We start from the raw sequence: 27,524 nt of genomic DNA, 5'->3' as shown, positions 1-27,524 counted from the left end.
ATTATTTGATGCCATGGGCTGTAGAAGGCTTCATGCTTCAGTCAAAAAGTATTGCCAACCTCTCCCTCGTATCATAGCTTTTAGCAAAGTCACATTGTTAGCTTAAAGCCTGTGTTCGCACTGTTTCTGATACCCACACAGAATAGGAGCACAGAGATAAGGATGGAATTCCTGAATAATGACCTCAAGGGCCAGGTGAAGGCAACTGGAAAACTATCAGAGCAGGGTAGGCTGAGCAAGGAGGGTGAGAGAGGAAAGAATTAGAAATTACTTCCCTTTAAAACTGAAACTCTTAAGTTTAATTTCAAAGTATATAAAGAAATCTTAAATTTCTAAACATTCAGCCAGCAAAACCAGCAGACAACATTATCTTACCCCAGATAAAATTAACTTTATAGGAAAATAAGAAAAAGACTTTAAAAGAAGTAGTCTTAAGATGTTCAAAGAAAGAAATGAAGGAATAACTTCTCTTTCAAAAGAGCAAAATAAGTGAAGCTACAAAAGAAGGAAATGAAATAAGAAAAAATATATAGGAAAGCAACAAATTAGCATATTGGGAGGGAAAAATGTAGATATTGAAATTAGAAAGATATCTAATCCAGCTGCAGTGGAAATTTGGAAACTGAGTTTTGGTCACCACCTTGGGAATGCCACAAAAAGCATTCTTTTATGTCTGAGTGACATTAAAGTTTGGCAAATGCCCACTGAGTTTGAATTCAAAAAATAGGAAAGTATATATGAAAACCTACGCATGGGGCATTTTTAAAATAATAATCATACACTTGGTTGAAAGCAAGTATTTCAGCAAATTTCAAAAACTGAATACCATAGAACCCTGCCTCTAAGACCACACACTGTATCTCATTAGATATTATCAACAATAAAATAGGCCGGGCACGGTGGCTCACGCCTGTAATCCCAGCACTTTGGGAGGCCGAGATGGGCAGATCACGAGGTCAGGAGATCGAGACCATCCTGGCTAACACGGTGAAACCCCGTCTCTACTAAAAAATACAAAAAACTAGCCGGGCGAGGTGGCGGGCGCCTGTAGTCCCAGCTACTCGGGAGGCTGAGGCAGGAGAATGGCGTGAACTCGGGAGGCGGAGCTTGCAGTGAGCTGAGATCCGGCCACTGCACTCCAGCCTGGGCAACAGAGCGAGACTCCGTCACAAAAAAAAAAAAAAAAAAAAAAAAACACAATAAAATAATAGTTTCTATAGTTTTTGGAAACTAAAATCTATTCATATATAAATATATCTTCACAGTAATATTTTTTTACTGTAGAAGTAAACCACAGTGAAAGAACTATAATATATCATAAGTAGTAAGCAGCAAAAAAGTATTTGAAGGCAAACTTACAGGCTTTAATTCTTTTGAAAAAGAGGCTGGGCACAGTAGCTCACACCTGTAGTCCCAACACTTTGGGAGGCCGAGGCAGGAGAGGATTGCTTGAGTCCAGGAGTTCAAGACCAGCCGGGACAACGCGGTAAGACCCTGTCCCCTGCTACCCAAAAAAAGATAATACTAAAAGTAAAAAATTAGCCTTCAAATAAAGCTAGAAAAAACACAACCGGATAAACCCAATGAAAGCAGAGGAAAGAAATAAAGGAAGAAAAGTAAATGAAAGAAAAACAGGAAACAAACAAGAACAGCTGTCAGCAAAGAACAACTCGCAGCCTAGTTTTAAAACATCTGTGAGTAAAAAAGTGCCTTTACCCCCATTTTTAAAAGGTTGTTAAAAAAGTAAAGAAAAACAAACAATATATGTATGACAGAGACAGTATGTGGTCTTCAAAGCCTAAAATATTGACTATCTGGTCCTCTACAGGAAAACTTTGCCAGCCCTTAATCAGGAGGAGTTTTACTTGTAAAAAATAATTTAAAAGACCAATCTGTAGTTAAGGTCGATGAAGGAAAAAAGAGTGTGGGGCCACATAAACAAATACGTCATAAATACAATACAGACTTTTTAAAACATAAGAAAATTGTGTAAATGTCTTCATGCCAGTAATTTGAAAACTTAGGTAAAGAAGTAGTAGAAAACTTGAATAAACCAAAAATTTAAAAGCAGAAGACATTTAATCATTCATTAAAAGTGTCCCTCAACTTGCATTTCTGTCCCAAAATGGCACCAGCCCCCCATAGTTCTATAGCTTACTTTAACAGAAGTTCCAGGAACTAATAATCTCATTCTCATATAAACTACTTCAGAAAATAGAAAAAGACATTTTATGTAGAGTGTATGTTCTTGATACCAAATACATACAACATTAAAAAATCGAGAGTGAGAGAATATCACTCATGAATATAGACACAAAATTTTTTTTTAAATATGATAAAATGTAATCTATCAGTGTTTTATTAAACACATCAAAATAGCCTTTATTCCTATAACACAAAGATGGCTCAATTACAGAATATCTGTTAACAGAACCATGTTAACAGAAAACATACATATGATCCCAGAGTAGGAGGGATTTTTTTTTTAGACCAAACATTTTTTTTAAAAAAGAGCCATAAAGCAAAGACTGAAACATTTGACATAGAATAAGAGCACAATACAAAAATAAATTTCATTTCAATATATTAGTAACAGCTGAAAATTGAAATTTTAAAAGAAATTCCATTTAAAACAGCTTCACGAATATGAAATACTTAATGATAAATCTAACAAAAGATGGGTGAGACTTGAAAGACCTTGAAAACTATAAAATATTGCTGAGAGAAATTAAAGACGACTTAAAAATGAAGCTATGTATTATGTTATGAGATAAAGACTCAGAACAGTTATGATTTCTGTTCTTTCCACATCAACCTGTAGAGTCAACATAATCTCAGTGAAAATTCCAGCAGGTTATTTTATAGAAATTGACAGGCTGATTCTAAAGTTCATATTGGAATACAAAGAATATAGCATAATCATTTAAAACTTTGAAAAATAGGCCAGGTGCGGTGGCTCATGCCTATAATCCCAGCACTTTGGGAAGCCGAGGCGGGCGGATCACAAGGTCAGGAGATTAAGATCATCCTGGCTAACATGGTGAAACTCATCTCTACTAAAAATACAAAAATAAGCCAGGCATGGTGGCGGGTGCCTGTAGTCCTAGCTACTTGGGAGGCTAAGGCAGGAAAATGGCGTGAACCCGGGAGACGGAGCTTGCAGTGAGCCAAGATCGCGCCACTGCACTCTAGCCTGGGCGACAGAGAGAGACTCTGTCTCAAAAAAATAAATAAATGAATACATAAAATAAACTTTGAAAATAATAACAAAGTTGGAGAACTAACATCAGCTGATTTCAAGATTTATTATAAGGCTTCAGAAATCAATATAATGTGGTATTTGCATGAAGATAGACAAATAGATCAAAGGATCAGCAAAAAGACTTGAGAAATAGATTCATACATATATGGACAAATGATTTTCAGCAAAGATGCAAAGGCAATTTCAGTGGAGAAAGGATTGTCTTTTTAGTAATTGGTGCTGGAGCAATTGGATATCTATATGTAAGAATATGAAGTTTGATCCATACTTCACATTATTTACAAAACTTAACTCAAAATTGATTATATATCTAAATGTAAAAGGTAAAAGCTGTAAAACTTCTAGAAGAAAACGTGGAGGAAATCTTGACCTTGGGTTAGGCAAAAATTCTTTACATACAAATGACAAAAGCATTATCCATAAAATAAAATAGTTATATGTTAGGTTTCATCAAAATTAAAAACCTCTTCAAAATGCACTGTTAAGAGAATGAAAAGACCAGCCACAAAGTAGGAGAAAATATTTACAAATTATTTATTTTAATAAAGGATTGTATCCAGAATATATAACAAATTCTCAAAACTCACTAATAAGAAAACAAACAAGCCTTTCACCAAAATGCATAAAAGATTTGAATACTTTACCAAAGAAGAGGTGTGGATGGTGTATTACTCAGGGTTCTCTAGAGGGACATAATAGGAACTAATAGGATATATATATATATAGAGAGAGAGAGAGAGGAGTTTATTAAGTATTAACTTACATGATCACAAGGTCCCACAATAGGCCATCTGCAAGCTAGAGGAGCAAGGAGAGCCCATCTGAGTCTCAAAACTGAAGAACTTGGAGTCCAATGTTTGAAGGCAGGAAGCATCCAGCATGGGAGAAAGATGTAGACTGGGAGGCCAAGCCAGTCTTGCCTTTTCATATTTCTCTGCCTGCTTATATTCGCTGGCAGCTGATTAGATGGTGCCCACCCTATTAAAGGTGGGTCTGCCTTCCCCAGCCCACTGACTCAAGTGTTAATGTCCTTTGGCAACACCCTCACAGACACACCCAGGATCAATACTCTCATCCTTCAGTCCAATCAAGTTGACACTCAGTATTAACCATCACAGATAGTAAATAAGCACATGAAAAGATGATTCAGTATCATTAGTCATTAATGAAATGCAAAATAAATTTCAATGAGATACTGCTACCTACCTACTAGAATGATTAAAATTCAAAAGATGGTGCATACCAAGTGTTGGCAAGAATGTGAAAGAACCAGAGCTCTCACAAACTGCTGGTGGTGGGAATTAAAGTAGTACATGCTGGAAAGCTGGCAGTTTCTTAAGTAAGCATACACTTACCATATGATCCAGCCATTTAGGTATTTACCAAGAGAAAGGAAAGCTATGTCCATACAAAACTTGTAGGTGAGACTGGGCACGGTGGCTCACACCTGTAATCCCAGCACTTTGGGAGGCCGAGGCAGGCGGATTGCTTTGAGCTCAGGAGTTTGAGACCAGCGTGGGCAACATGGTGAAACCCTGTATCTACAAAAAATACAAAAATTAGCCAGGTGTTGGTGGCTCACTCCTGTAATCCCAGCTACACAGGAGGCTGAGGCTAGAGAATCGCTTGAGCCCAGGAAGCAGAGGTTGCAGTGAGCCGAAATGGTGCCACTACACTCCAGCCTGGGTGATAGAGTGAGACCCTGTCCAAAAAAGAAAAAAAAAAAAAAAAAAAAGACTTGTAGGTGAAATTTCATGTTAATTTTACTTGTGATAGCCCCAAACTGGAAATGGCCCAAATGTCCATCAACAGATGAATGGGTAAACAATTTATGTCATAATCATACAATGAAATACTCTTTGGTAATAAGAAGGAATGAACTAGTTACACTAGTTATAAATGCAACAACATGGATGGATCTCAGTATAATTAGGGTGCGTGAAAGAAGTCAGACAGAAAGTGGTATATTCTGTATGAGTACATTCATATGAAATTCAAGAAACGGCACTTTCTACTAATCTACAGTGACAAAAAGCAAATCAATGATTGCTTTTAGGGATGGGATGATAGGAAAAGATGGGCATAGTTAATTACAAAGGGGCAGGAGGAAATTGGGGGGCATGATATATATGTTTATTATCTTGACTGTGGTGACTGTTTCATGGGTGCATACATATTTGAAAAATTATCAAATTTGCACTTTATGTACTGTTTATTATATGTAAATTCTATCTCAATTCACCTGTTTATTAGACATATAAGTTGTGTATTACATAATGAAAAAGTCTTCAGAAATTAAAAGTAATGAACTAGGGTGATACGTATTAGCATGGACAAATCACAAAAACAGAAGCAAGTTTTATAATTATTTGTATGTAATGATAAGCATTATATAAAATGTAACAAACTACCAAAAAATCCCATACATTGTTTAGGTATGTGTACATAAACATGTTTGGGAGTGATTAGCTCTAAATTCAAGAAGGTCTTTTCTTCTGGAGAGAGACATGAGTGAGATTACAAAGTGCCACACAGGGGCTTTAATGCTATCAATAATATTTTACCACCAGGTGTGGTGGCTCATGCCTATAATCCCAGCACTTTGGGAGGCCAAGGTGAGAGGTTTACTTGTGGTCTCAGCTAGTCAGGAGGCTGAGGCGGGAGGATTGCTTGAGCCTGGAAGGTCAAAGCTGCAGTGATCCGTAATCATGCCACTACACTCCAGCCTGGGTGACAGAGCAAGACCCTGTCTCAAAAAAAAAAAAAAAAAAATCTTTTTTTACTTCCTTTTGAAAACTCTGAAGCTCATATGATGAAAATACTGAGATTTAGTAAACCTGGTACTATGTACAAGACAGTTCATTATATTCTTAAATTTTTTGTATGTATGGAATGCTTCACTTTTTTAAAAGTACACGTTTGCTCAGCAACATTATCTCAGAAGGCAATCTTAGAAAGTAGATGTTACTTGGGAAAGATGAGAGCCCACTCCTTTTCTCTTGAGTTAGTACTTTGGCACATGACCAAGGAGTAGTTGATTCCAAACCCTGAAACTCACAGTGACTCAAGTCCCTAGCCAGGGCATATTGTGTCAGAGGCCTGTTTTTAAGAGGAAGGTTGTGAATGCCAACCCGTGGAAATCTGAGGTGCCAGACAGGGAGGGCAAGTGTGGACTTGGGGTTCACTGGGGGACTTGGGTCCCTGCACCCCAGGGTGGCAGTGGCAACTGAAGGCATTGAGTCTAAAGAAGGGATGGTGCGGCCTTCTGACAAGCAATTGAAAGTGGGCAGGTGGAGCAAGAACCAGGCAGAATTGTGGAGACCACAAAAGTGAGTTTCATCAACTGCCTTATTTTGCCCCTGTCTATCTCTGACACTAGTCACCCAGCTGTCAAACTCACCTCAAATTCTGCAATTGAGGTGGTCACCAAGCAGGTGATGTTATTACGCGTTAGTACCTACTGATGATTCCTGCTCTTGGACCATTGTACATTCTCTGAAACAAATTAACTCAACAGCCTTTATAGGTGGATGGACTGGAGAGTCTTAAGCCATGAGGCTCCCTGGGAAATAATTTTCTTCTTTTTTTCAGTAGTCAGGGGTAAGTTTTATGTCAACACACAAAGAGCTAACTCCAGATTGAATTCATTCATTTAATGTTCAGACACAGAGATCTATGGTAGACTTCTGAAGGCCAAAGCTCAACAAAATAAGGGTCCCTTTTCTTCACTGCCTTTTACGTACACTAAATCTTCAAAGTTTAAGAGAATTAACTTGGACTAAATGTTGAGCTCTCCATGGCCTTAAAGAGATGGTGAGAACAGGGCTCATCTTCAGTTCAGATACTTGTGTGAATTGAGGATGCATTGTTTGGACCTAGTTGTTTTGGAGTGTATATCCTACATACATATAAAAAGCATTTATATAAAAATAAGTGTTTAAAATGCATTTTGAGCAAAATAAAACGGCTTTTAAAAGAATGTGTAAGGTATAATAAACAGCAAATAAAATGATATAAACAGGCCTGTGTCCCTGCTAAAAGGAGATTCCAGCAGGCAAACTATTTCCATGACGAGTACAGAGTGAATTCCAAAAGTTACAATGTGGTAATCTCACTTCCCAAAGGAAAAATGAAGAGTTGACTGGAAAACATTTCCCCTGCAGCATTAAGGCAGACATATACAGAATCTTTTTATGTGTCAGTATCTAATATTTTTTAAACATCAAATTTTATTCACCTTGTCAGCTTTTAAAAATAATACATTAAAAAGTGTTGTCTAATGGAAAACTAAGTACTTCGCTCCATGCTGGGTGTCTGAGTTTGAAGTGCTGTGACAAGTAGGACAGTATTTCAGAGTGTGCTGCAAATCAGGGCCATCTGACTGTAATCATTTAAGCCAGGGGTCAGCAGACTTTTCTGTCAAGGGCCAGATAATAAATATTTTAGGCTTTGCCATACGGTCTCTGTTGCAGCAACTCACTTCTGCACAACATTGTAGCAAGAAAGCAGCCATAGATTATGTGTAACCAATAAGTGTGGTAGTGTGCCAATAAAGCTTTATTTACACAAACAGGCCATATGCTGATTTGGCCCACAAATCACAGCCTATGAACACCTAACTTAGAGCAGTGTTTTTCTTTTTTCTTTTTTTTACTGTAACCCACAGTAAGAAATACATATGACATCACAATACAGCGTGCACGCATGCACACACACAAAAGGTTTTACAAAACCCAACTTGCCTTTTTTACCAGGAATGCACTCTGCTATTTGCTTTTCTCCTCTTCTATTTGGTTTTTTAAAGGCTAGTCCTGACTGTCCTAATGATTCATCACCTGCAGGCTTAAAAACATTTGTTGCTTGTTGAAATGCAAATTCCTCCTGCTCTGCGAATTACAACTCCTTAACTCAAATATTGGAGAATAACCCAAATATCTACTGTTTTTCTTTCAAAATGATCCCCAGCTGATTATTTTACACACTAGGTTTGCAAAGCTCAAATCAGGTGTATCAGATGAAATTGTCCACTAACCTATAACTAAAATTATGCCCAAAATTGTTCTCTGTAGAACATTCCAGTATTTTCACAGGAGACTCTCATTTTGTCTTGCTTTAATTTTTGCATGATTTAGAGCTCTTTTATTCTTTTTCCTGTTGTGTCACTTTTAATGTTCAATATCATGATAGAAAAAGAAAAGAAACTGGAGTTCAAGCATCATCGCATTTGAAACGTGTATGGTCTTTAATAGGCATATCTAAAGGATAAGTAGTTGTCATGAAGTTATTCTAAAGGAATATTTTGACCTTATTTTCTTTTGTTGGAATTGTATTAAACATCTGCAATTCTGCCATGTAATTTAAATGATTCTTTATGCTGTGTGATTAAATATTCCATTCACTTGGTTTGTTCTATGGACTGTAAATTAGTTTTCCTTCTGGAATTTTCCTTCCTCTCACAGTTTCTTATGAACATGTTCTAATATCCTGCACTGCACTGGATGCCTTCCTTAGCTTTGCCTCCAGATAGAATGATGCCAGAGGCTAAATTCTATTTGGTGTAAAATAAGTGTTATTTTATTCCACTAATGAATACAGTTAATCCACTGGAGACAGTAACTATAATTACAATGCATTAAGTCTTTTACCAGGCTCACAATCATATATTATTTGCCCCAAAGTTTTGACACTTCATTCTCTGACTCTTTCAGGAATTTTTCTCACCCTTGCCTGAAATTTTGTACCTGCTGCCTCTAATTCAGTATGAATTTCCTTTGTTTGCTATAGTACATACTTGGAATTGGATGTTCCTTAGAGGCCTCAAGTTCTGACATCTCCTTCCTTCCTTTTCTTAGATTAGAGTTATACAGGGATAGTAATGACGACTTGGAGAAAGAAGGAATTTCTTGGAATTAGCGGGAATTCTGGAGGGAGCCTTGAGCCAGCCTTGTCAGTAAGACAGATTAACTGGCCTCCTCCGTACCCTTTCACCCAGGGCTATTTTCCATTCCAGAATTATCATAAAGCCGGCTGAAATTTGTCCCTGGGTGTGTGGTTGGGGGCACTAGGCACACGGCAATTTCAATTAGCTGTCTAATTTTAACTTGGCTTCTGGCCAGAGGACTTCATCTCACAGCACATTTCAAACACCAGAGCGAACGGTCAAGTGGGTTACCTTGGACTTATCTTGGCCTGCCCCGGAGGTTATGGTCAATTATGTTTGAGGGACATTTTCAAGCAAGACAGAATCAGGAATTGGAATGGAGGTTGTGAAGCAATCATGCGTTTTCATCCCAACTGGGAAATGCTTATCAAAATAGTTCCTAGTTATCAAGTAAGCACAAAGTGCCTGGAAATGACGTTCCCAGTGAGGGGAAATGGCCCAGCTGTGCTTTTTTTGGCTTTCTCTCATCTGCTCAACAGGAAAAATATTAATCAATGGGAAAAATGCTCCCTTTCTGTTAGTTTAACACATGAGTTTTAGGTAGTGTGGGAAATAGTAACACCTAATGCTTTTCATTCCCGATTTTATTACACAAATTGCAAAAAACTTTTTAGAAAATGGTTTTTACTTAAACCATAGATTCACCACCTATAAAGATATTTTATCTTCTTGATGAAAAGAAGATAAACCTGAGATAGAGAAAGTTCCAGGGTTCCCTACAGTCTTGCAGTCATTGTGTGGAATAGTCCAGGGAGGAGGTCTGGTGACCCTTTGTAAGTTGCCACTGGGCAACACCTTTTTTTCCCATCAACAGGGAAGCAATTCACAATTCAGTGTTTCCTCATAAAACAAATTAGCAATGCTTCTCCAATGAGATAAAGAATATCTAAACCAGAGTCCCAAAACGGAGCTTTCCATATTTTGATATATCTCTATGCCTACTTTTTGAACTTTTATGGAAGGATAACACAGCAAAATGAAGGATCCAGCCTGATGCCTTTTCACTAAGCAAGACCACCCATGTAACCATCTCTCTCCATGCCTCTTTTGTTCAAGGTGATGAGGCTTCGCAAACTGGCACAACAGATTGCAAACTGCAAACAGTGCATTGAGCGGTCGGCATCACTCATCTCCCAAGCGGAACACTCTCTGAAGGAGAATGATCATGCGCGTTTCCTACAGACTGCTAAGAATATCACCGAGAGGTGAGTGCAGGGGCCCCTGGGAACTTCTCCGGCTGCTGGGCTCTTGTATCTGCGGTGTAATTGGTTGGTCTTGCCCTAGCCTTGCTTTTATTTTCATTTTCAAGGCTCAGTACCAGAGAGAATAGAGTCTTTGAGCTGTTTTGTTCCAGCTAAAGATGCTTCCTTTTGACATGTGAAAGCCCTTTCAGTAACAGCCTGGAGTCTGGAGTTCAAGGCCTTTGAAACAAGAGTCCACCAGTTAGAAAGAATAAAATCAACCTGCTTTTGGACGAGGGGGAGCTTATGATGGCACAAAAACAGCATTTATTGTGACTCTCAGATGTCATGTTATCGTACACTTGATAACAAAGAGTCAAAATGAAGGCAAAAACATTAAAGGGAATCTTTTGTTCCATCACAGGGCTCATCTATTTTTTTAAAAAATCACACAGGTGTTGTTCTCTGTTAGGCCCATTTTCATTTGGTTGAGGAGCTTGGCCTCACCTGAAAAGGTCAAGGCCGACTCACGCAGGAGAGAAAGGACCAAACTGTCAACCTCATACGGCCTTCTTTTAAAATACTCTTTATTCTCAGGTAGGGAGCTGTAACGTGATGTTATCTGAAGGTTGGCTCAGCAGTAAAACTGGCAGGGATAAGTATTTCTTCAGCACACATACTTGATTGGCATAAAAATTACTCATCTTCACTGACACAAACACCTATAGCAATTCTGATGGATCCAAAGAGAAGCACTAGGCTGGGCCAGGTACAGCCAATGCCACATAAATGACATCTCTAACTGATGCTAATGGCCTTGACTTCATTCATTCTAATTTTCAGAGTCAACTTCCCTTTATCCAAAGCAATAATAGAATCCTATCTCTAGGAGACCCCAGAGAGCTCATCCATGCTGATCTTCATCCTAGAGCAGAGATCAGCAGACTTTTTCTATAAAGGGTCATCAAGTAAATATTTTTCTGCTTGGCAGGTTGTAAGGTCTTGGTCACAGCTACTCAACTCTGCCATTGTAGCTAGCTCTAAAGCAGCCATAGATAATATAGAAACAAATAGGTGTGGCTGTGTGCCAAGAAAACCATTACAAAAACAGGCAGTAGACCGTACTTTGCCAACCCCTGGTCTAGGGGAAAAAAATACTCGCCATCTTATGACTCAAATTTATTCAAAGAAAGAGAAAGGAAACTAACGTTTATTGAGTGCTTGCTTGTTTCAGAAACTTGTGCTAATTCTCAAAATATCGCATAGAGGAGGTAATCATTGACATCTCCGTTTTCACTCTTCTTAAAGAGTAATGTACGGTGTTTTTACAACTCTGGTCTACTATCCAACCAGCTTGACTGTATTCTTTCTTATATTGGAGGAAAATTCCTTTTGTAGCTGATTAGATACTTATCTCTTCTAAAAGACATGGATAACAGCTGGCTATCATGGCTGTTATGTACTTGAGATGCTCTCCTCCTTACTCTGAGAGGCCCATTTCTTTCCTCCTGACTCCTTGGTTTCAAGTGTTTATTTTCCCTGGGCCATATCCAGTTGCTCAATATTCACCCTAAAATTAAAAACTGCAAATAACACTAATACTCCAGTGTACCCAGGACACTAATAGATAGCATTTACACTTAGGTCATGGTTTCCAACCGGAATCCAAAAGTACTTTTCTCCATCTATGAACTTTGAGATGTCCAGATGAAATGGCTATTATGAACTGCATTCCTCATCAATCCCTGAAGATTCAACCAAGTGTCATATGAATAAATTCTTACCTAGTGACCAGAGACGATGTGACCCCATAATAGTTATTGCTGAAAGAAGATATGCATCTGAAGTATAGCACAGGTGTGGGAATGCCCACATACAATCTTCCTCAGTTCCAGTGGCATGTATCTGCTCCCATTCAGCTCTCTCTGTAACAAACCCAACTCATCAAGAGCAGGAACATGACTTTGATTTCTCTTTCTACAAAGAATGTGCTTCTGTCAAGTTTGAATTCACAGAGCCTGTAAAAATTTGCCAAGAGCCTTGTCTCTGTTTCTACAATCTCCTCTCCTCCCATCACTATTTGTCAATCCTCTTGGTTAATTCCTGAGCCTTTCTATCCTTCCAGCAGCTAGGATATAGAAAAAGGACACTGGGCTTAGACTAGAAGTTGGCAGACCTGGGTTCCAATCCTAGCACTGCCACTTTTTAACTATGGTTCTTTGAGCTATTTTCTACTTAGAAAATTGGGTTAAGGAACAGTTTGGAGGTTCCTTAAAAAAACAAAACTTAAGCTACCATATAATCCAGCAATCCTACTGCTAGGTACACACCAAAAAGAAACGAAATCAGTATATAGAAGAGATATCTTCACTCCTGTGTTTGTTGCAGCACTTTTACAATAGCTAAGATTTGGAAGCAACCTAAGTGTCCATCAACAGATGAATGAATAAAGAAAATGTGGTACATATACACAATGGAGTACTATTCAACCATAAAAAAGGTTGAGATCTAGTTATTTGCAACAACATGGATGGAACTGCAGATCATTAAGTGAAATAAGCCAGGCACAGAAAGACAAACATTGCATGCTCTCACTTATTTGTGAAATCTAAAAATCAAAATGATTGAACTCATGGACATAGAGAGTAGAAAGACGGTTACCAGAGGCTGGGAAGTGTAGTAGGGGGTTGTGGGAGTGGGGGTGGGTGGGGATGGTTAATGGGAAAAAAAGAAAGAATGAATAAGACCTACTATTTGGTAGCACAATAGGGTGACTATAACTTAATCATATGTTTAAAAAAATCTTAAAAATGTAACTGGATTGTTTGTAACCCAAAGGATAAATGCTTGAGGGTATTGTTACCTTATTCACTATGATGTGCTTATTTCACATTGCGTGCCTGTATCAAGTATCTCATGTACTCCATAAATACATACACCAACTATGTACCCACAAAAGAATTGTTTTTACTAATAAAAAAATTATTTAAAAAAATTGGTTTCAGAATAGCTGTCACTGTTGTGATAACATTGCTTTAAGTTCCTTACTCCATGAGTGTTAGTTGGATCTCTGTTTTCACGTTTCAGGTTTCAACATGTGAGTCTAGCCTGCCTTGTGTGTCTTTTTTCTGGTGCTACTCTCTGTCTACCTGCCCCTGTTCATCAACCTGTCACTTAACATTCTTCTCTAGGACATGACTTCTTTCTTCTGTCTCCTATTGTGCCTGCCTTGGGCTTTGGCTTCTGTATACTTCCAAACAATCTTTATTCTTCAATTCAGGTGTGAATCCCAGAACAAACTTTTAATCCTGCAGGCATTCTTGAAGTGAGACTTAGATGAGATTTTCTGCATCATTAAGTCACTTAAAGTGGATATGTCCTCCTACAAGCTGAATCAAAACTGTAAAAATTTTTTTTCATTTCAGAAACATCAAACAACTCCAAAAGGGGAGAGAGCCTCAAGTTTTACATTGTAGGAGATGCTTTTGCTTTGGAACCGATTGTTTGGCTCTGTGCTAATTGCTTAGTAATTATAGATAGCATTGAGGCTGCTCATTAACATTGGCTAATTTTGCTCATATACTCCAAGTAGGCAGGTACCCTAGTCACCTTGTTTTTACCATTATAGCCCCAGCACATTGCAAGCTGCCTGACGTGAATGAATGAGTGAATGAATGAATGAATCCATAAATCTATAAAACAGGACCAATTATTCCTACCTAAGATGGTTATTGTGGGGATAAAATGCAATAATGTAGTAGAAATATTAGCCTAGTTTCTGTCACAAGGTGAACATGCAACAAATACTAATTCTCCTTCCCACTCACTAGATGAATGCAAGTGTATAATGTACTGTATTCTCAAGCTACACTAGTAGATAGGTCTTTGGTGTGATTGTATGTGCACCTTTATAGGATTATGTTAAATAAGCAAAACTATTCACTAAGTCCAGGCATAAGAAAGTTGGTCTACTGCTTATGAAGAATCTAGAATTAAAATCACTTTTAGCAGTAACTTACCTGTATCAAGAAGGTGATAAAAAAGAAAATTCCCTCTGAATAGTACCTATTGTTCAAAGCACCTAGGAGGTTCTCAGACTCCTCAAGGTGATTCTTCTGTTCCTCACTACGATAGGCAGTTCAAGGATCTTTTCCAGAATACAAAGCCAAGAACTCCAGTTGTCAATTCCGAAAAGATGTTGCTTGGTTCTAAGAATTAGAACATATCTGATAAGTGGTTTTGGAAGTGTGTCTGCAGGGTGTTCATAGACATTAAAATAACTGCACGTTTTCAAGGCCAAATGTGTTTGGGAATTCCTGGGCTGACAAAAGTAAACCTATCTTGTTACTATGAGGCTTCACTGGGTTTTACTTTGGTGATGCACATTGTTTGGCAGAAGCCTTGTGAGCAGCATAGCTCTAGACATGTCCACCTTCTGGAAAACTGGCCCCATGTGTCCCAGACATGGCTGTAAAGCAAGAAGTTGAGAAAGTGGCATAGCACTAACAGCCCTAGTGGATTTTGGCGACTTATCCAAGTTTGGCAGATTTTCCCTTGCCTGTCACTCCAATTAGGAATTTGAAGTTGTAGCCAAAGATAGGTATCTTTCCTTCCATCAAGAAACAAATGTGTAGGTGTTAAAAACTGCAGTAATCTCCACTGATTCTTGCTGTCAGCCTTTGCCTCCCAGGCTAGGAACTTTGATCCTTTTGGTTCCCATGTAACAAAGTTCCTACCATCAAGATGGTAGACATTATTAACAGTGTCACTCGATTTAAAATGTTTTATTTAATTGTTTGTAGACCATGGAACCAGGAGAAACTTGGGAACAAAATCTATTTTGGATGAGCCTGAATAAAGAGGCTTCTGCCAGTGGGCAGGGGAACTGCTAAAGCCAGGGAAATGCAATTGCAAGTTTAGTGCTTGTTTCCCAGTAGCTCAGAGCAGTTCTCCTTGCCGGACATTATGACAGAGAATTAATTGGCGTTTCACTTTGCAATATCTTTTAAGAGTTCAAATGGCACCTTAGCATTTCTTTTAACTTTTCTGCATCGATGCATATGTTCTGGGCTCTTTGGTATGTAGCATAGTTTAAGGACTTCATAAATATGTGTTGAGAATGATCCTAGGACCTCTATGAAGTTTAAGGACTTTTTGTGTTCATGGGTCATAAGGAAAGCATTTTAAAAGTATAACTTGACCATCAATCAAAAATGCCTAGCAACCATCTCTGTATCCATCAGTCTAAATTAGCAGCTGTTTGTAACACTAATTAGCCCAATTCCCCAGGGTGCAATATTTAGTCAACAAAAGCACTCAACTCTACTACTATTCACTACTTGTTGATGAAAAGGTCAGGAGATGCAGTTAGATTCTCTACCCTCATTCAAACACTTGAAGATTTTGTTTCCAGAGCTTATGCCTCTTCACTTGCATCTTTCAATCCCAGTATCATTACGTTTCTGACGTTGTTGATTAGCCTTTCTCCTTCCCTCCTGTACAGCACTGAAAATCTGCCAGAAATACAACTATAGAAACTATATTTCTATGAATTTTGAGCATTTTACAGGTATATTCTTTTTTAGCTGGGTGAAATTTACACAACATTAAAATGGTTAATTTTACACAACATAAAATTAACCATTTTAAGGCTGGGTGTGGTGTACCTGTAATACCTGTAATCCCAGCACTTTGGGAAGCCAAGCCCTCCCAAAGAGTGATCGTTTGGGCCCAGGAGTTCAAGACCAACCTGGGCAACATAGTGAGACTCCACTTCAAAAGAAACAACCATTTTGAAATGCACGATTCCGTGGCATTTAGAACATTCACATTGTTGTGTAGCCACCACCTCTATCAAGTTCCGAAACACTTCCATCATACCAAAAGTAAGCCTTATACTCATTAAGCAGTTACTCCCCATCTCCCCTCCCCTCTTAGCCCCTAGCAACCATCAATCTACTCCCTGTCTTTATGAATTTTTGCCTTTTTTGGACATTTCATACAAATGGATCATACGATATGTGGCCTTTTTGATAGCTTCTTCCACAGAGCATAATGTTTTTAGGTTTCATCCACATTGTAGCATGTGTCAGTGTTTCATCCCTTTTTATGGCTGAATAATATTCCGTTGTATAGATATACCCACAGGTGTAATTTCTAGAGCCAAGATATTTTATATTTGCAAATCCAAAGCTTTAAGAGCCATTAAGAGACTCAAAAGTACATATAACCCTTGTAGTAACTGGCCTGAAATTTTTCTAGATGAAATAGAAGAGTACGGATCTGAAATTCTCCTGCTTGCTGCTGCCAGCTAGCTTTGTGGCCTTGTGTAAATGAGCATCAATTTTCTTAATTAGAAAATAAGTAACTAGATTTAGTATTAAACTGTTTCAAGGTTGTTTCTTTGCTCAAAAATTCCCAGCACCCTACACAATACTCTGCATATAATAGCTCTTAAGAGTATTGTTTATGGAACTTAACGAAATACCAAACTCAACAAGACTACTAGTCCAGCATCATTTGATATGCTCAGAAATGGTATGCTTCATGCCACAATTGTCTTGTTTTTAAGAGAATCACTTGCATTTTTGAATCAAAGTGTTCATTATTAATAACTGAACCATCCAGATCAACCTGAGAGTACATAGAAGGAGATTGAGACACACCAGTGCCTTGCTTTTTAGTTTATACATGAGAACTCTAACCAGAAAACCTAAATGAAGAAGAGAAATAGTACATCCAGTGGGGGAATTTGTGAGAAAGCTCATGAATATTTTCCACAGCATCTGCTGGGAATATGGTGCAAGAAAATGAATACAAAGAGAAAGAAAATGAGCCAGACAAAAAACTCCCTTTTTAATGTTTATTTTAGAGAGGGGCTAGTAATTGATTTAACTAATCCAATATCTGGAAACATTCTTTTTTAATATTCACTTTGCCTTTTATGCAGTTTGAAATTTTGGAGACTCCCCTTTGAAGTGGAGCAGGGTTGTGTCTGAAAGGAACAAACAGTTTCCCAGACAGATGTGTGAAGAAATGCCTGGAGCTACGCGCTTCTTGCTGGGGTTAGATGTGACCAGGCCAGACTGTTAAATACACAGCAACATGATATATGAATATTCTTTTGCTTTCACAGGGAATTTTTTTTTTCTGATAGTAAAAAGGAAGAGGGCAAGCAAGTCTGTTGTTTTCTCCAATTCCTTCACTTTTTTTTAAAGCTTGCATTCATTTGTTTTATGTTACTGTGTTGTGACATTTTGAGATGCCTCTTAAAACTCATGTGTAAAAAAGCACTTTTTAAAAGAGATTTCTTTTCCTTTTTTTCATTTCAATGCAGTGATGTTGAAAGTCATCTTGACATTTCTAAAACATTGTTTTGTTTACGTTACAGAGTCTCCATGGCAACTGCATCCTCCCAGGTTCTAATTCCTGAAATCAACCTCAATGACACATTTGACACCTTTGCCTTAGATTTTTCCCGAGAGAAGAAATTGCTAGAATGTCTGGATTACCTTACAGGTATTGTCTTTTATGTTCTCTTTAATATTGTTCACATAAACACTTTGCCACCAGATCAGTTATTCCCCAATAACCAGAGGAATGGGCTTTTGACCTAGGAATGGCACTAATATTTCCATAAACAATTTCTGTGCACTTCCCTTTGTTTTTAACCAAAACAACACAGCCCATGACTAAACTGGGAACAGGAGAAAAAGGAGAATCTCAATCATTAAAAGCATACTTACCACTGTTTCCCTCACTCTCAAGGTGTGGGTGCTAAAAATAATCTCTCTCTTTGGTATTTTTCATATCATGGTAGTAAGGCAACTCACAATACATTAGCAGAGAAAAAATTGGCAGCTAACAGATTGGTTGTCTGCACTGCTTCATCTCCTTGTATTTGTGATATTGTTTTAATTTGCACAACATCAAGTTGAGGTAAAGCGTTATAATCCCCATTTTGCAAATGACAGAGATCAGCCATCTTGCTGGAAATCAGATAACTAGGGAGTGACAGAATTAGAATTTGGGGGGGACCTGTACAAACTCCAAAAACTTCTGCTCTTTCTAGTAAAAGACTGAATTTCATCTTGGCAAAGTCACCATGGCAAAGGTCTCAAATTCACATTGGAATTCCTAGTGCTGTGTTTCAGTGTGCTTCCTGGTTGGTGTTTTGTTTTGTTTCTCCCTTGGTTGAGCTTAAAAAACAAAACAACAACAAAACAACAAAAACCTCAGGCCACTCCTATTCCTAACCATGCTTCTAAATTTTTCTTTGCTGTCAACTTCTAAAGCAGGAACTGAGAACATACACTGATAGAATTTGGACTGTTTAGACAACCTTATTTGTGTTAGCCAAAGCCACTAGTGCCTGTGACTTCAGGAAAGCACAATGTACACAGTGAAGCCAGATGTGCACTGCACTTAAGACCTACAGCCTTCAACAGACTACATCCCTAACTTAGCGTGACATGAGCTTCTCAATTCCAATTCTGTGTGTACATGTTTGTGGGAAAGCAATTGAACAAGGTGGAGCAGGAGAGAGGGAATATTGTGTGATGTTTGTTTTTACAGTCTGTGGATAGAAGGTCAGGAGTTCTATATTCAGGGAGCATTATACCCAGAAGATGAGCATTTTTTCTTTGCTAGGACCCAATGTGCTGTTTTTAGCCTTTCTGCACTGTCAAGCAAGGCAGGCATTCCACAAACTTCTTATCTTATGTAACTCTCTCTTTCAAACATACCGCTCCTATTAAGGAAGAAAGAAATTGACTAAAAAAGCATTTACCGTATGGAACTAAACTTGGTTTCAAATACTTGTGTACATAATGCCCTCCTATGTAAGCTTTTAACTCTGAGATTTATTTAAACTGACACTATCCAATAAAACTTTCTATGATGATAGATATGTTCTATATCTGTACTATCCAGTGTTAGCTGAATCCCACATGGGGCTATTGAAAACTCGAAGTGTGTCTAGTGAATTTTTACTTTTATTTAACTTTAACTAAATTTAATTGAAATTTAAAACACCACATGTAGCTCATGGCTATTGTATTGAACAGTGCAGATCTAGACTTTCTCCGGCTAAGCTGTTTTTTACAATGGCATCCTGTTAAAAATCTCCTTTTTCTTATATCATTTGGGAATGAGTCAAGTTGCAACAAAAAATCCAACTAGCAGTGAATAAAACCATCAAGGAGTGTTTGTATTATAGACACAAGAGAAGCCTGTGTTCCAGGGCTGAGCAGTGGTTCAGTGATGACCTCAGACCCCAGGCTCTTTCTTTTTTCCTCCTCTGCCACCTTCATTGTGTTGCCTTTCTGACACATGATCACAGCATGACTACTCCACCTCCAAGTGTTGTGCTCAAGCTCTAGGCAAAAAGAAAGGGGTGGAGGGGAAACGATGGACAAAATGCTCTGCCAGTGAAGTCTGTTTATCAGAAAAACGAAAAACTTGATCAGAAGACCCACCTAGCAAACTTCCACTTATGTCTGGTGGGCCATATCTGTGTTACAAGGTCATGTCCAAGGGCAGAAAAGACTGGAAAATTAAGTATTTGCCTAGGCACATGGCCATTCTGCCCAGAATCAGTCTTATTGACAAGAATGTGCCCTTGCCATTTCCTAATAATTATTTCATAGTATTTCAACAACATATGCCCATTTTAATTTCTATAGGAATGCGAAAGTATTGATTAAAGGGGAAATTGTGAAAGTAGTTTGGACTGAATTGTAACATACACCATATTTCATCCCGATGGCTGTTTATTTCAAACTAAAGGCCATATGGGGTACCTGCTATTATGTCTTCTGAGCTGTCAACCCCAAGTACAAATTCAGTCCATTTCTAGACATAACATCGATCCTGACCATAACATATGATGCTTGGCTGATACTGCCAAGTCCAAATAGTTTATGCCATTTGTAAGCAGGAAATGAAGTGTTTGTGGAGTATTAGCCCACCATTCCTTGGGTGGTGTTTGTGACAGAGACAAGAAAATAACACTTCTGGTACCAATTCCATGAGTATTGAAATTGGCAGCACGCTGCTGTTCTCATTTACACTAAATTGAGTATTGACTTCTCAGGACAAACTCATTGGGTTTACAGTCAAAATAAGGTTAGCCTGTCTCATTGTAAAAACAAGATTTTTTTTTCCTATGACATGCCTCTAAGTGGTATGTCAAGTTAATAACCCATAGAGGTGACATTTCCTTCCTGATTATGGCTACTACCATGTGTCTCACAGGTACTTGCCTATTTTGAACATACGTTTTCTTTCTATTTAATCATATATTGCAATACAGAAAGAACAAAATTTTTCTACAATGGAGAAATAATTCAATGAACTGTCTAAATTGTGGGAGAGTAAGTATTTCTTTACTGATCCATGCAGGAGTGATCCCACACCAACAGGGACCACACAGACAATAATAAGCACATTTTACGATGCAGCTGGACCTCCTCTGTGGAATGCATATCCTGACTGGTGTCACTGATTCATGCGCATCCAAGTCGTACCACATGACACCGAATCTCACATGTGAATACTTCAGGAGACAGATGTACAAATACATATTCAATAAAGAATGCTTTAAAGGTTATGTAGAGCCCTTCTATCTTAATGCACAATTTAATGCCATGCCTGTCACGTTGGAGGTGCTCAACAGTGTTTCTGGAATTCAGAACCAATAGATAAAGCTAAGCTAATTGACTTAATACCGTAGACTTGCTTCTATGATATTTGTCCTAGAGGTATATTCAAAAAGCAAAGTGAAGACTACTAACACAGAGTTTAAATTTACAGTTTTTATAAACTTTTCTTCCTCTTTGGGTTTGCTTAGGACTCATCAATTCTAATCATAATTTAGAACAGGAAAGAACTCTAAAATAGTATAAGCAAAGGTTGCTCCTAATTTGTAGAATGCAGGTATATTTCTCCTTTTGAAGCTAGATTCTAATGGATAGCAGAGTGGAAGTAAAGGCCCTGGATCAATTCTCTAAACCAGGGGTCAGCAAATTTTGACTGCAAACCACCAGATGGTAGACATTTTAGGCTTTGCAGGCCATATGGCCACAACTACTCAACTTTGCTGTTGCTCCAAAGCAGCCATAGACAATACATAAATGAATGAATCTGGCTGTGTTCCAATAAAACTTTATTTACAAAAATAGGCAGTGGGCCAGACTTGGCTCACAGTCAGTTTGCCAACCCCTCCCTCTTAAATATTATTTACAATGCAAAGCACTCATTTTCTCATATTTTCCTTGCTCACATACTCTTCTCATAAAACCAGTTACTGAAATCAGTTCAGTAGAAGTCATTTTAAACTCATTATTTTGGTAGGACTTAGACTTCTCTGCTCCAGAATGTGTTAAAGAAATAAAACAGCAGCCTTCTACAATGATAAATTAACCAAATGCCAAAAAAAAGGTTTTTCCTTGGGGAAGGAAAATGTACCCTTTAGATATGATTAACTATTAATCATGGTCTTCTTAATTTGAAATATCGCATGAGTTGAGAAATCAGAAGAAAATAGGGCTGGACTAATAAGTTCTTTTTTTATATATAAGTCATCAAAACATCTAATGAAAGAAAAATTCAAACAATTATGTGGCTGATTTTTTGTAGGATAACAAAGATAAGTATTTTTTCAGTTGGATGCCTAAATATATAAGTATCTGGCACCATGTATTAATAGATCAGGGGTTGGTGAATTTTAGATTACAGCCCAAATCTGACCCTCCACCTATATTTGTAAATAAAGTTTTATTGGAACCTGGCCATGCCCACATGTATAAGTTGTAACTGTTTTCATGCCACAATGGCAGAGTTGACTAGTTGCAACAGAGACTGTATGGCCCACAAAGCTGGAAACATTTACCATCAAGGCCTTTACTGAAAAAGTTAGCCAACCTCCCAAAGTGAACGCAACTATGAAACTTTATCTTGTTTACTTTTTATTTGACATGTTTTCCTTCATGCACAAGAAAGTATTGTTTAACCTCCCAAACATATTCTCATGATCTCATGGTAAACACAGAAAGTCCATACTGGCTGACTGTAGTCACACTCCTTATTAAAAACAAAAGCAATAACCAGCCAATCAAATATTCTTTAGAGTGGGGTCACCATCTCTAGAATAGTAGTCCTGATGGACCTATTGAGAAAGACCTGCTTAACTGTCAAACATCTCCTCCAAAATGGTATCCCAGTGGTGTGTGCTTTCCCACTGATAAGCATTCTTGACCCCCACAGCTCCCAACCCTCCCACAATTAGAGAAGAACTCTGCACAGCTTCATATGACACCATCACTGTGCATTGGACCTCCGATGATGAATTCAGTGTGGTCTCCTACGAACTCCAGTACACCATATTCACCGGACAAGCCAACGTCGTTAGTGAGTATCTCATGGCCTATTTATTTCTCTCTTTGGTGGCTTTCTTCAGATTTACTGCATTCCTGAATTTAAACGTCAAAGGAAGACAAGGAAGGAAAGAACACACAATATTTATTGACTTGTCTTTCTTGAACAAGAAAGTGATAGCACTCACTTGTACTATACTAGTAAAAACAGCTGGCTAAATATTGATGAAAATTAATGACCTCTAGCAAACCACATGGATGATTCTCACAAATATATTGTTAAGGGAAAGAAACCAGAAACAAATACATATATATATATATATATATATATATATGTATATGTATATGTGTGTGTGTGTGTGTGTGTATATATATATATATGCGTGGTATTAATCCACATATAGGTTCATAACTTAAAGATCAAAATAAACTATTTTGCTTAAAGAAACATTCATAGGTGTTAAAGCTATAAACCATGGGCAACCTAGTGAAACCCCATCTCTACAAAAAATACAAAAAAATACAGAACTTAGCAGGGTGTGGTGACACACACCTGTAGTCCCAACTACCCAGGAGGCTGAGGCAGGAGGATGACTTGAGCCCAAGAAGCAGAGGTTGCAGTGGGCAGAGATCACACCACTGCACTCCAGACAGGGCAACAGAGTGAAAATGCTGTCTCAAAAAAATAAAAATAAAAAGTCAGGATAACGGCTACCTCCAGGATTAAAGGGAAAATGGCACCACTGGAATGAAATATATGGGGGTTCTTGGAGTTAATGGCAATTTCTAGGTGAAAGTTACATGCTTTAGTAAATATGTGTTACTTCACATATTTTAAAAGAAAAGATTTAATAAAATAAATAGCCAAAGAATGTTAAATACCTGGTCCCATTCAGAGGAGACCTGGGCCCATCACTTAAAATGTTAGTAACTGGCTCCACCTGGGAAGAATTTCCAACCTTACCTGAAACATTAGAGGTGCCCCCTCTCACTGAGGCCTATTTGATATCTGGCATCAGAGATAACTTGGTAATTTCAAATAGCAGTAGTAGCTGGCCACAGAGATGGTAATAGAGGAAGCAGTCCTCCAACCCACAGAGTTATTTAAATTGAACTGAGCAAATGGCAATGAACCAGAAGACATGGCTTTTCACGGGAGTAAGTTTGAAACTTCTTTAACAAAGAAACATACAATATGTCAAAGTAGAACAGAATAGAATAGCGATCATGTTTCAACAAAGAGATGTTTTGAATAAATTCGTATCAATTTAATGTGCTTTAATTATATAAACCTTTTCTCTCTTAACTACAAACTGTTCTTTCCTAGCACAAGTAATTCTGAGTCATACGATGCTTAACATAGAAATTTGATTTAGGATTAATTAAAAGAGTGATGCAAAAATACACCAAGTTCTATGGGACTAAAGTATAAATGACCCATACCAACAAATGGCTCCCCCTACCTTCCTTATATCCACTCTCCCCAACTTCTCCAACTTCCTCTCCTCAACTCCCTCACCTTCTACCCTATAATTGGCCTGCCTTTAAAGCTTTTATTAAAATCTTGCCATTTACCAAGAATGTGTAATTTTTTAATGAAAGTGGAGAAAGTCATGAAATGTCAAGAACAGCTCTGGCAAACTGCTTAAGTAGGTAGGGAATATAGAAAGGTCGGAAATGGTGAGTGGGACAAAAATGTCTTGGGGGAAGTTGTGGTTAAACTAAGTCTTGAAAAAAAGCAGGTGCATTTTAGCAAGTTAAGGCTGTACCAGACAGCTATGTCATCATAAGCAAACCTATCAAGATGTAACATAGCAGGGTATATTGGGAGATCTTGCCTAATTAAGCCTGGCTGGTAAGTGAGGAAAGGGAGACAGTGAGAAATGAAGACAGAGAAATAGAACCAGGGCTCAAACCCATATTGGCCTAGCTCCAAAAAGCACATGTTCTTAATCCTTAATCCTCAGTCACTTAATCCTAATTCACAGGCAAGAGCTAGATTGCAGAGGGCTACCCAGGCCATACCATGTTTGGATTTTACCCTGTGGGCTTGAGAGTCATGCAGGAGAGTAGTGTGATCAGAGATATAATTAGAAGGTGACTCAGGAGCACTGTGGAGAGTGGAGAGGAACAGGGCAGGACTAGAAGCAGAGACATCAGCTGGGAAGTTTCATAGTAATTCACCAAGGCAGAAATAGCCAGGACCTGCAAATGGCACCAGCATCAGAGATGGAAAGGAAAAGATAATTCCAGGAAGGCTTCTCTGCATCTGGCCCATTTCCCTGGGAAAAAATCATCACTGTCCTCAGATATTTGAAGTGCTTTTTGGGGCAAGTCGGAGAAGCACTGTATAGCAATGGTTTAGTAACATTTTGCTCTCCTTCTACGATTTTGAATTCTTCTGGTATCATTCCTCATTCCTGACTTTATATGCCCTACTGCAAATCATAAAGAAATACTAATTCTCTAAAATATTTTTCTATATGTGCATATCATACATAATTCTTTACCTTGTTTTTTTCAATAAATATTATGTCTGAGATATCATTCCATTTCAGCACAAATAAAGAACTGCCTCATTCCTTTTTGAGGCAGTATCATATCCTATTGTAAAGATATACTCTAATTCATTTATCCCATCTTCTATAGATGTGTATTTAGCTTGTTTCCAATCTTTGGCCCTTACAAACAATGCCCCAGTATCTCCAAGGATGTTCAAGATATCCTTGCCTATCTTTCCTTCCACACATGGGGAATTATATCTGTAGTATAATCTCTTGAGGTGCAATTTCTAGGAAAAGATTATTTGCATTTTAATTTTACTTGACATTGCCACATTGCACTTCAGAGAGATGACATGATTTTTAAATGCATTTTTCCAGCTGTACAAGCTTATATTTCACTGGTCTTGGCTGCATATACCATAAACTTAACATGGAATTAAAGTCTAGTAAAATTTTAAACCTTGATTGTGCTTCACCATAAACCCGAAACACAAGTTAATCTATGATCACTAATATCATACCAAATAGTCACTCCTTCATATAAGCAGTGATTCTCAACAGGGACATTTTTGCCCCCTAAGGGACATTTGACAATGTCTCTAGAGACTTTGGGTTCTCAAAATCTGGGAGGAGAGAGTGCTATTGGCATCTAGTTGGTAGAAGTGAGGGATGATGGGAAATCTCCCACAATGCACAAGAAATCCCCCAACAACAAAGAACTATCTGGCCCAAAATGTCAGTAATGTCGAAGTTGAGAAACCCTAATTTAAAGCAAGATAAATGTATAATATCTACATGATTACATGCCAAATACTGAGACTATAACACACTGATCCACACACACACTACTATACTATGTAGCATGGAAGGAAAAACACAACAAAAAGGGGGGAATATAATTAATGTATTTTGTCTTCACTTAAGGAATCGTTTTCTCAATATTTTGTGATTAATATCACTAGCATATTTGGGATAAACTGAACCGGGGATTGTATCAAACTTGAAGAAGATGAAATTCAAAAGATGATCAGAAATTCCAAGATAAAAGAAAAAAAGCACGTGAAGGTCTGAGAAGAGCAGGTAGAAAATGGAGAGATGATTCATTGCAAAACACCGAGGGAAGGTTCTCTGAAAATACATAGAGGACTGATAGAACAGATGTCTGTTGATGAGTGAATAGTCTAACCAGAAAAAGAAAACATTTAGAGTCATTTTACACCAAAAGAGTGGTTCTTGGCCCATGTGAGAAATGCTGTATTTCTCTTAAATCATTTTTGTCTGATTCAGGAAAAGTGCTAACAGTTTTCTATTGCTGCGAAACAAATTTCCAAAAACTTAGCAGTTTAAAACAATACCCACTTATTATTTCAGTTTCCATGGGTTAGGATTCTGGGCATAGTTGAGCTGGGTCTTCTTCTTAGGTTGTCACAGTCTGAAATTAAGGTGTTGGCTAGGCTGCATTCATCTGGAGACTCAACTTAGGAAGACTCTACTTCTTAGCTCCCTCCATTTGTTGACAAATCTGTTTCATTGTGGTTGTGGAATTCATGGCAGCTTGCTTCATCAAGGCCAGCAAAGGAGAGAGTGTGCTACTTCAAACCTCCCACCTCCAAACCTGCCTTTAAAGGGCTCACTTGATTAGGTCAGACCCACCCAGAATAATCTGCCATTTGATTAACTCCAAATCAAATGATTAGGGACCTTAATTATATCTGTAAACTCCCTTTGCCTTCACCTTTGTCATATAATATAATCACAGGAGTAATAAAAGTGATAGACCTTTGTCCTTTGCCATATTCTGTTGGTTAGAAGCAGATGACAGGTCCTGTTTACACTAGGGAGAGAATATTACACAGTTATGAATACCAGGGAGTTGGAATCCTGGGGACCATCCTGGGGCATGTCTTCCTCAGATAGTTATGTCTCTCCTGAAATTTCTTTTTTTTCTTTTATTCTTATATATATATTTATCTCAGGCAGTCTTGCTCTGCTGCCCAGGCTGGAGTGCAGTGTCATGATCTCGGCTCACTGCAACCTCCACCCCCAGAGTTCAAATGATTCTCGTGCCTCAGCTTCCCAAGTAGCTGGGATTACAGGTATGTGCTACCACACCTGGCTAATTTTTGTATTTTTAGTAGAGATGGGATTTCGCCACGTTGGCCAGGCTGGTCTCAACTCCTGGCCTCAAGTGATACACCCACCTTGGCCTCCCAAAGTGTTGGGATTATAGGCGTGAGCCACTGCACCCAGCCCTCTCCTGAA

At 38.1% G+C, this 27,524-nt stretch overlaps 1 protein-coding gene across 8 annotated transcripts in view; it reads left to right on the top strand.

Annotated features, from left to right (window-relative positions):
- MID1 (midline 1) overlaps positions 1-27,524 on the top strand; it is a 391,573-nt gene that overhangs the window by 339,469 nt on the left and 24,580 nt on the right. For all 8 annotated transcript variants that reach the window (XM_050777270.1, XM_050777269.1, XM_050777271.1 and 5 more), the window contains exons 5-7: positions 10,260-10,408; positions 17,775-17,902; positions 22,649-22,792. In XM_050777270.1, the coding sequence (XP_050633227.1) occupies positions 10,260-10,408; positions 17,775-17,902; positions 22,649-22,792 (421 nt within the window). The remainder of the gene's footprint in view (positions 1-10,259; positions 10,409-17,774; positions 17,903-22,648; positions 22,793-27,524) is intronic.

The sequence above is a fragment of the Macaca thibetana genome, chromosome X (genome assembly GCF_024542745.1).
Source record: "Macaca thibetana thibetana isolate TM-01 chromosome X, ASM2454274v1, whole genome shotgun sequence".
Lineage (NCBI taxonomy): Eukaryota > Metazoa > Chordata > Mammalia > Primates > Cercopithecidae > Macaca > Macaca thibetana.
Note: the sequence above shows the minus strand (reverse complement) of the source record. Positions and strands in the feature narration are given on the sequence as shown.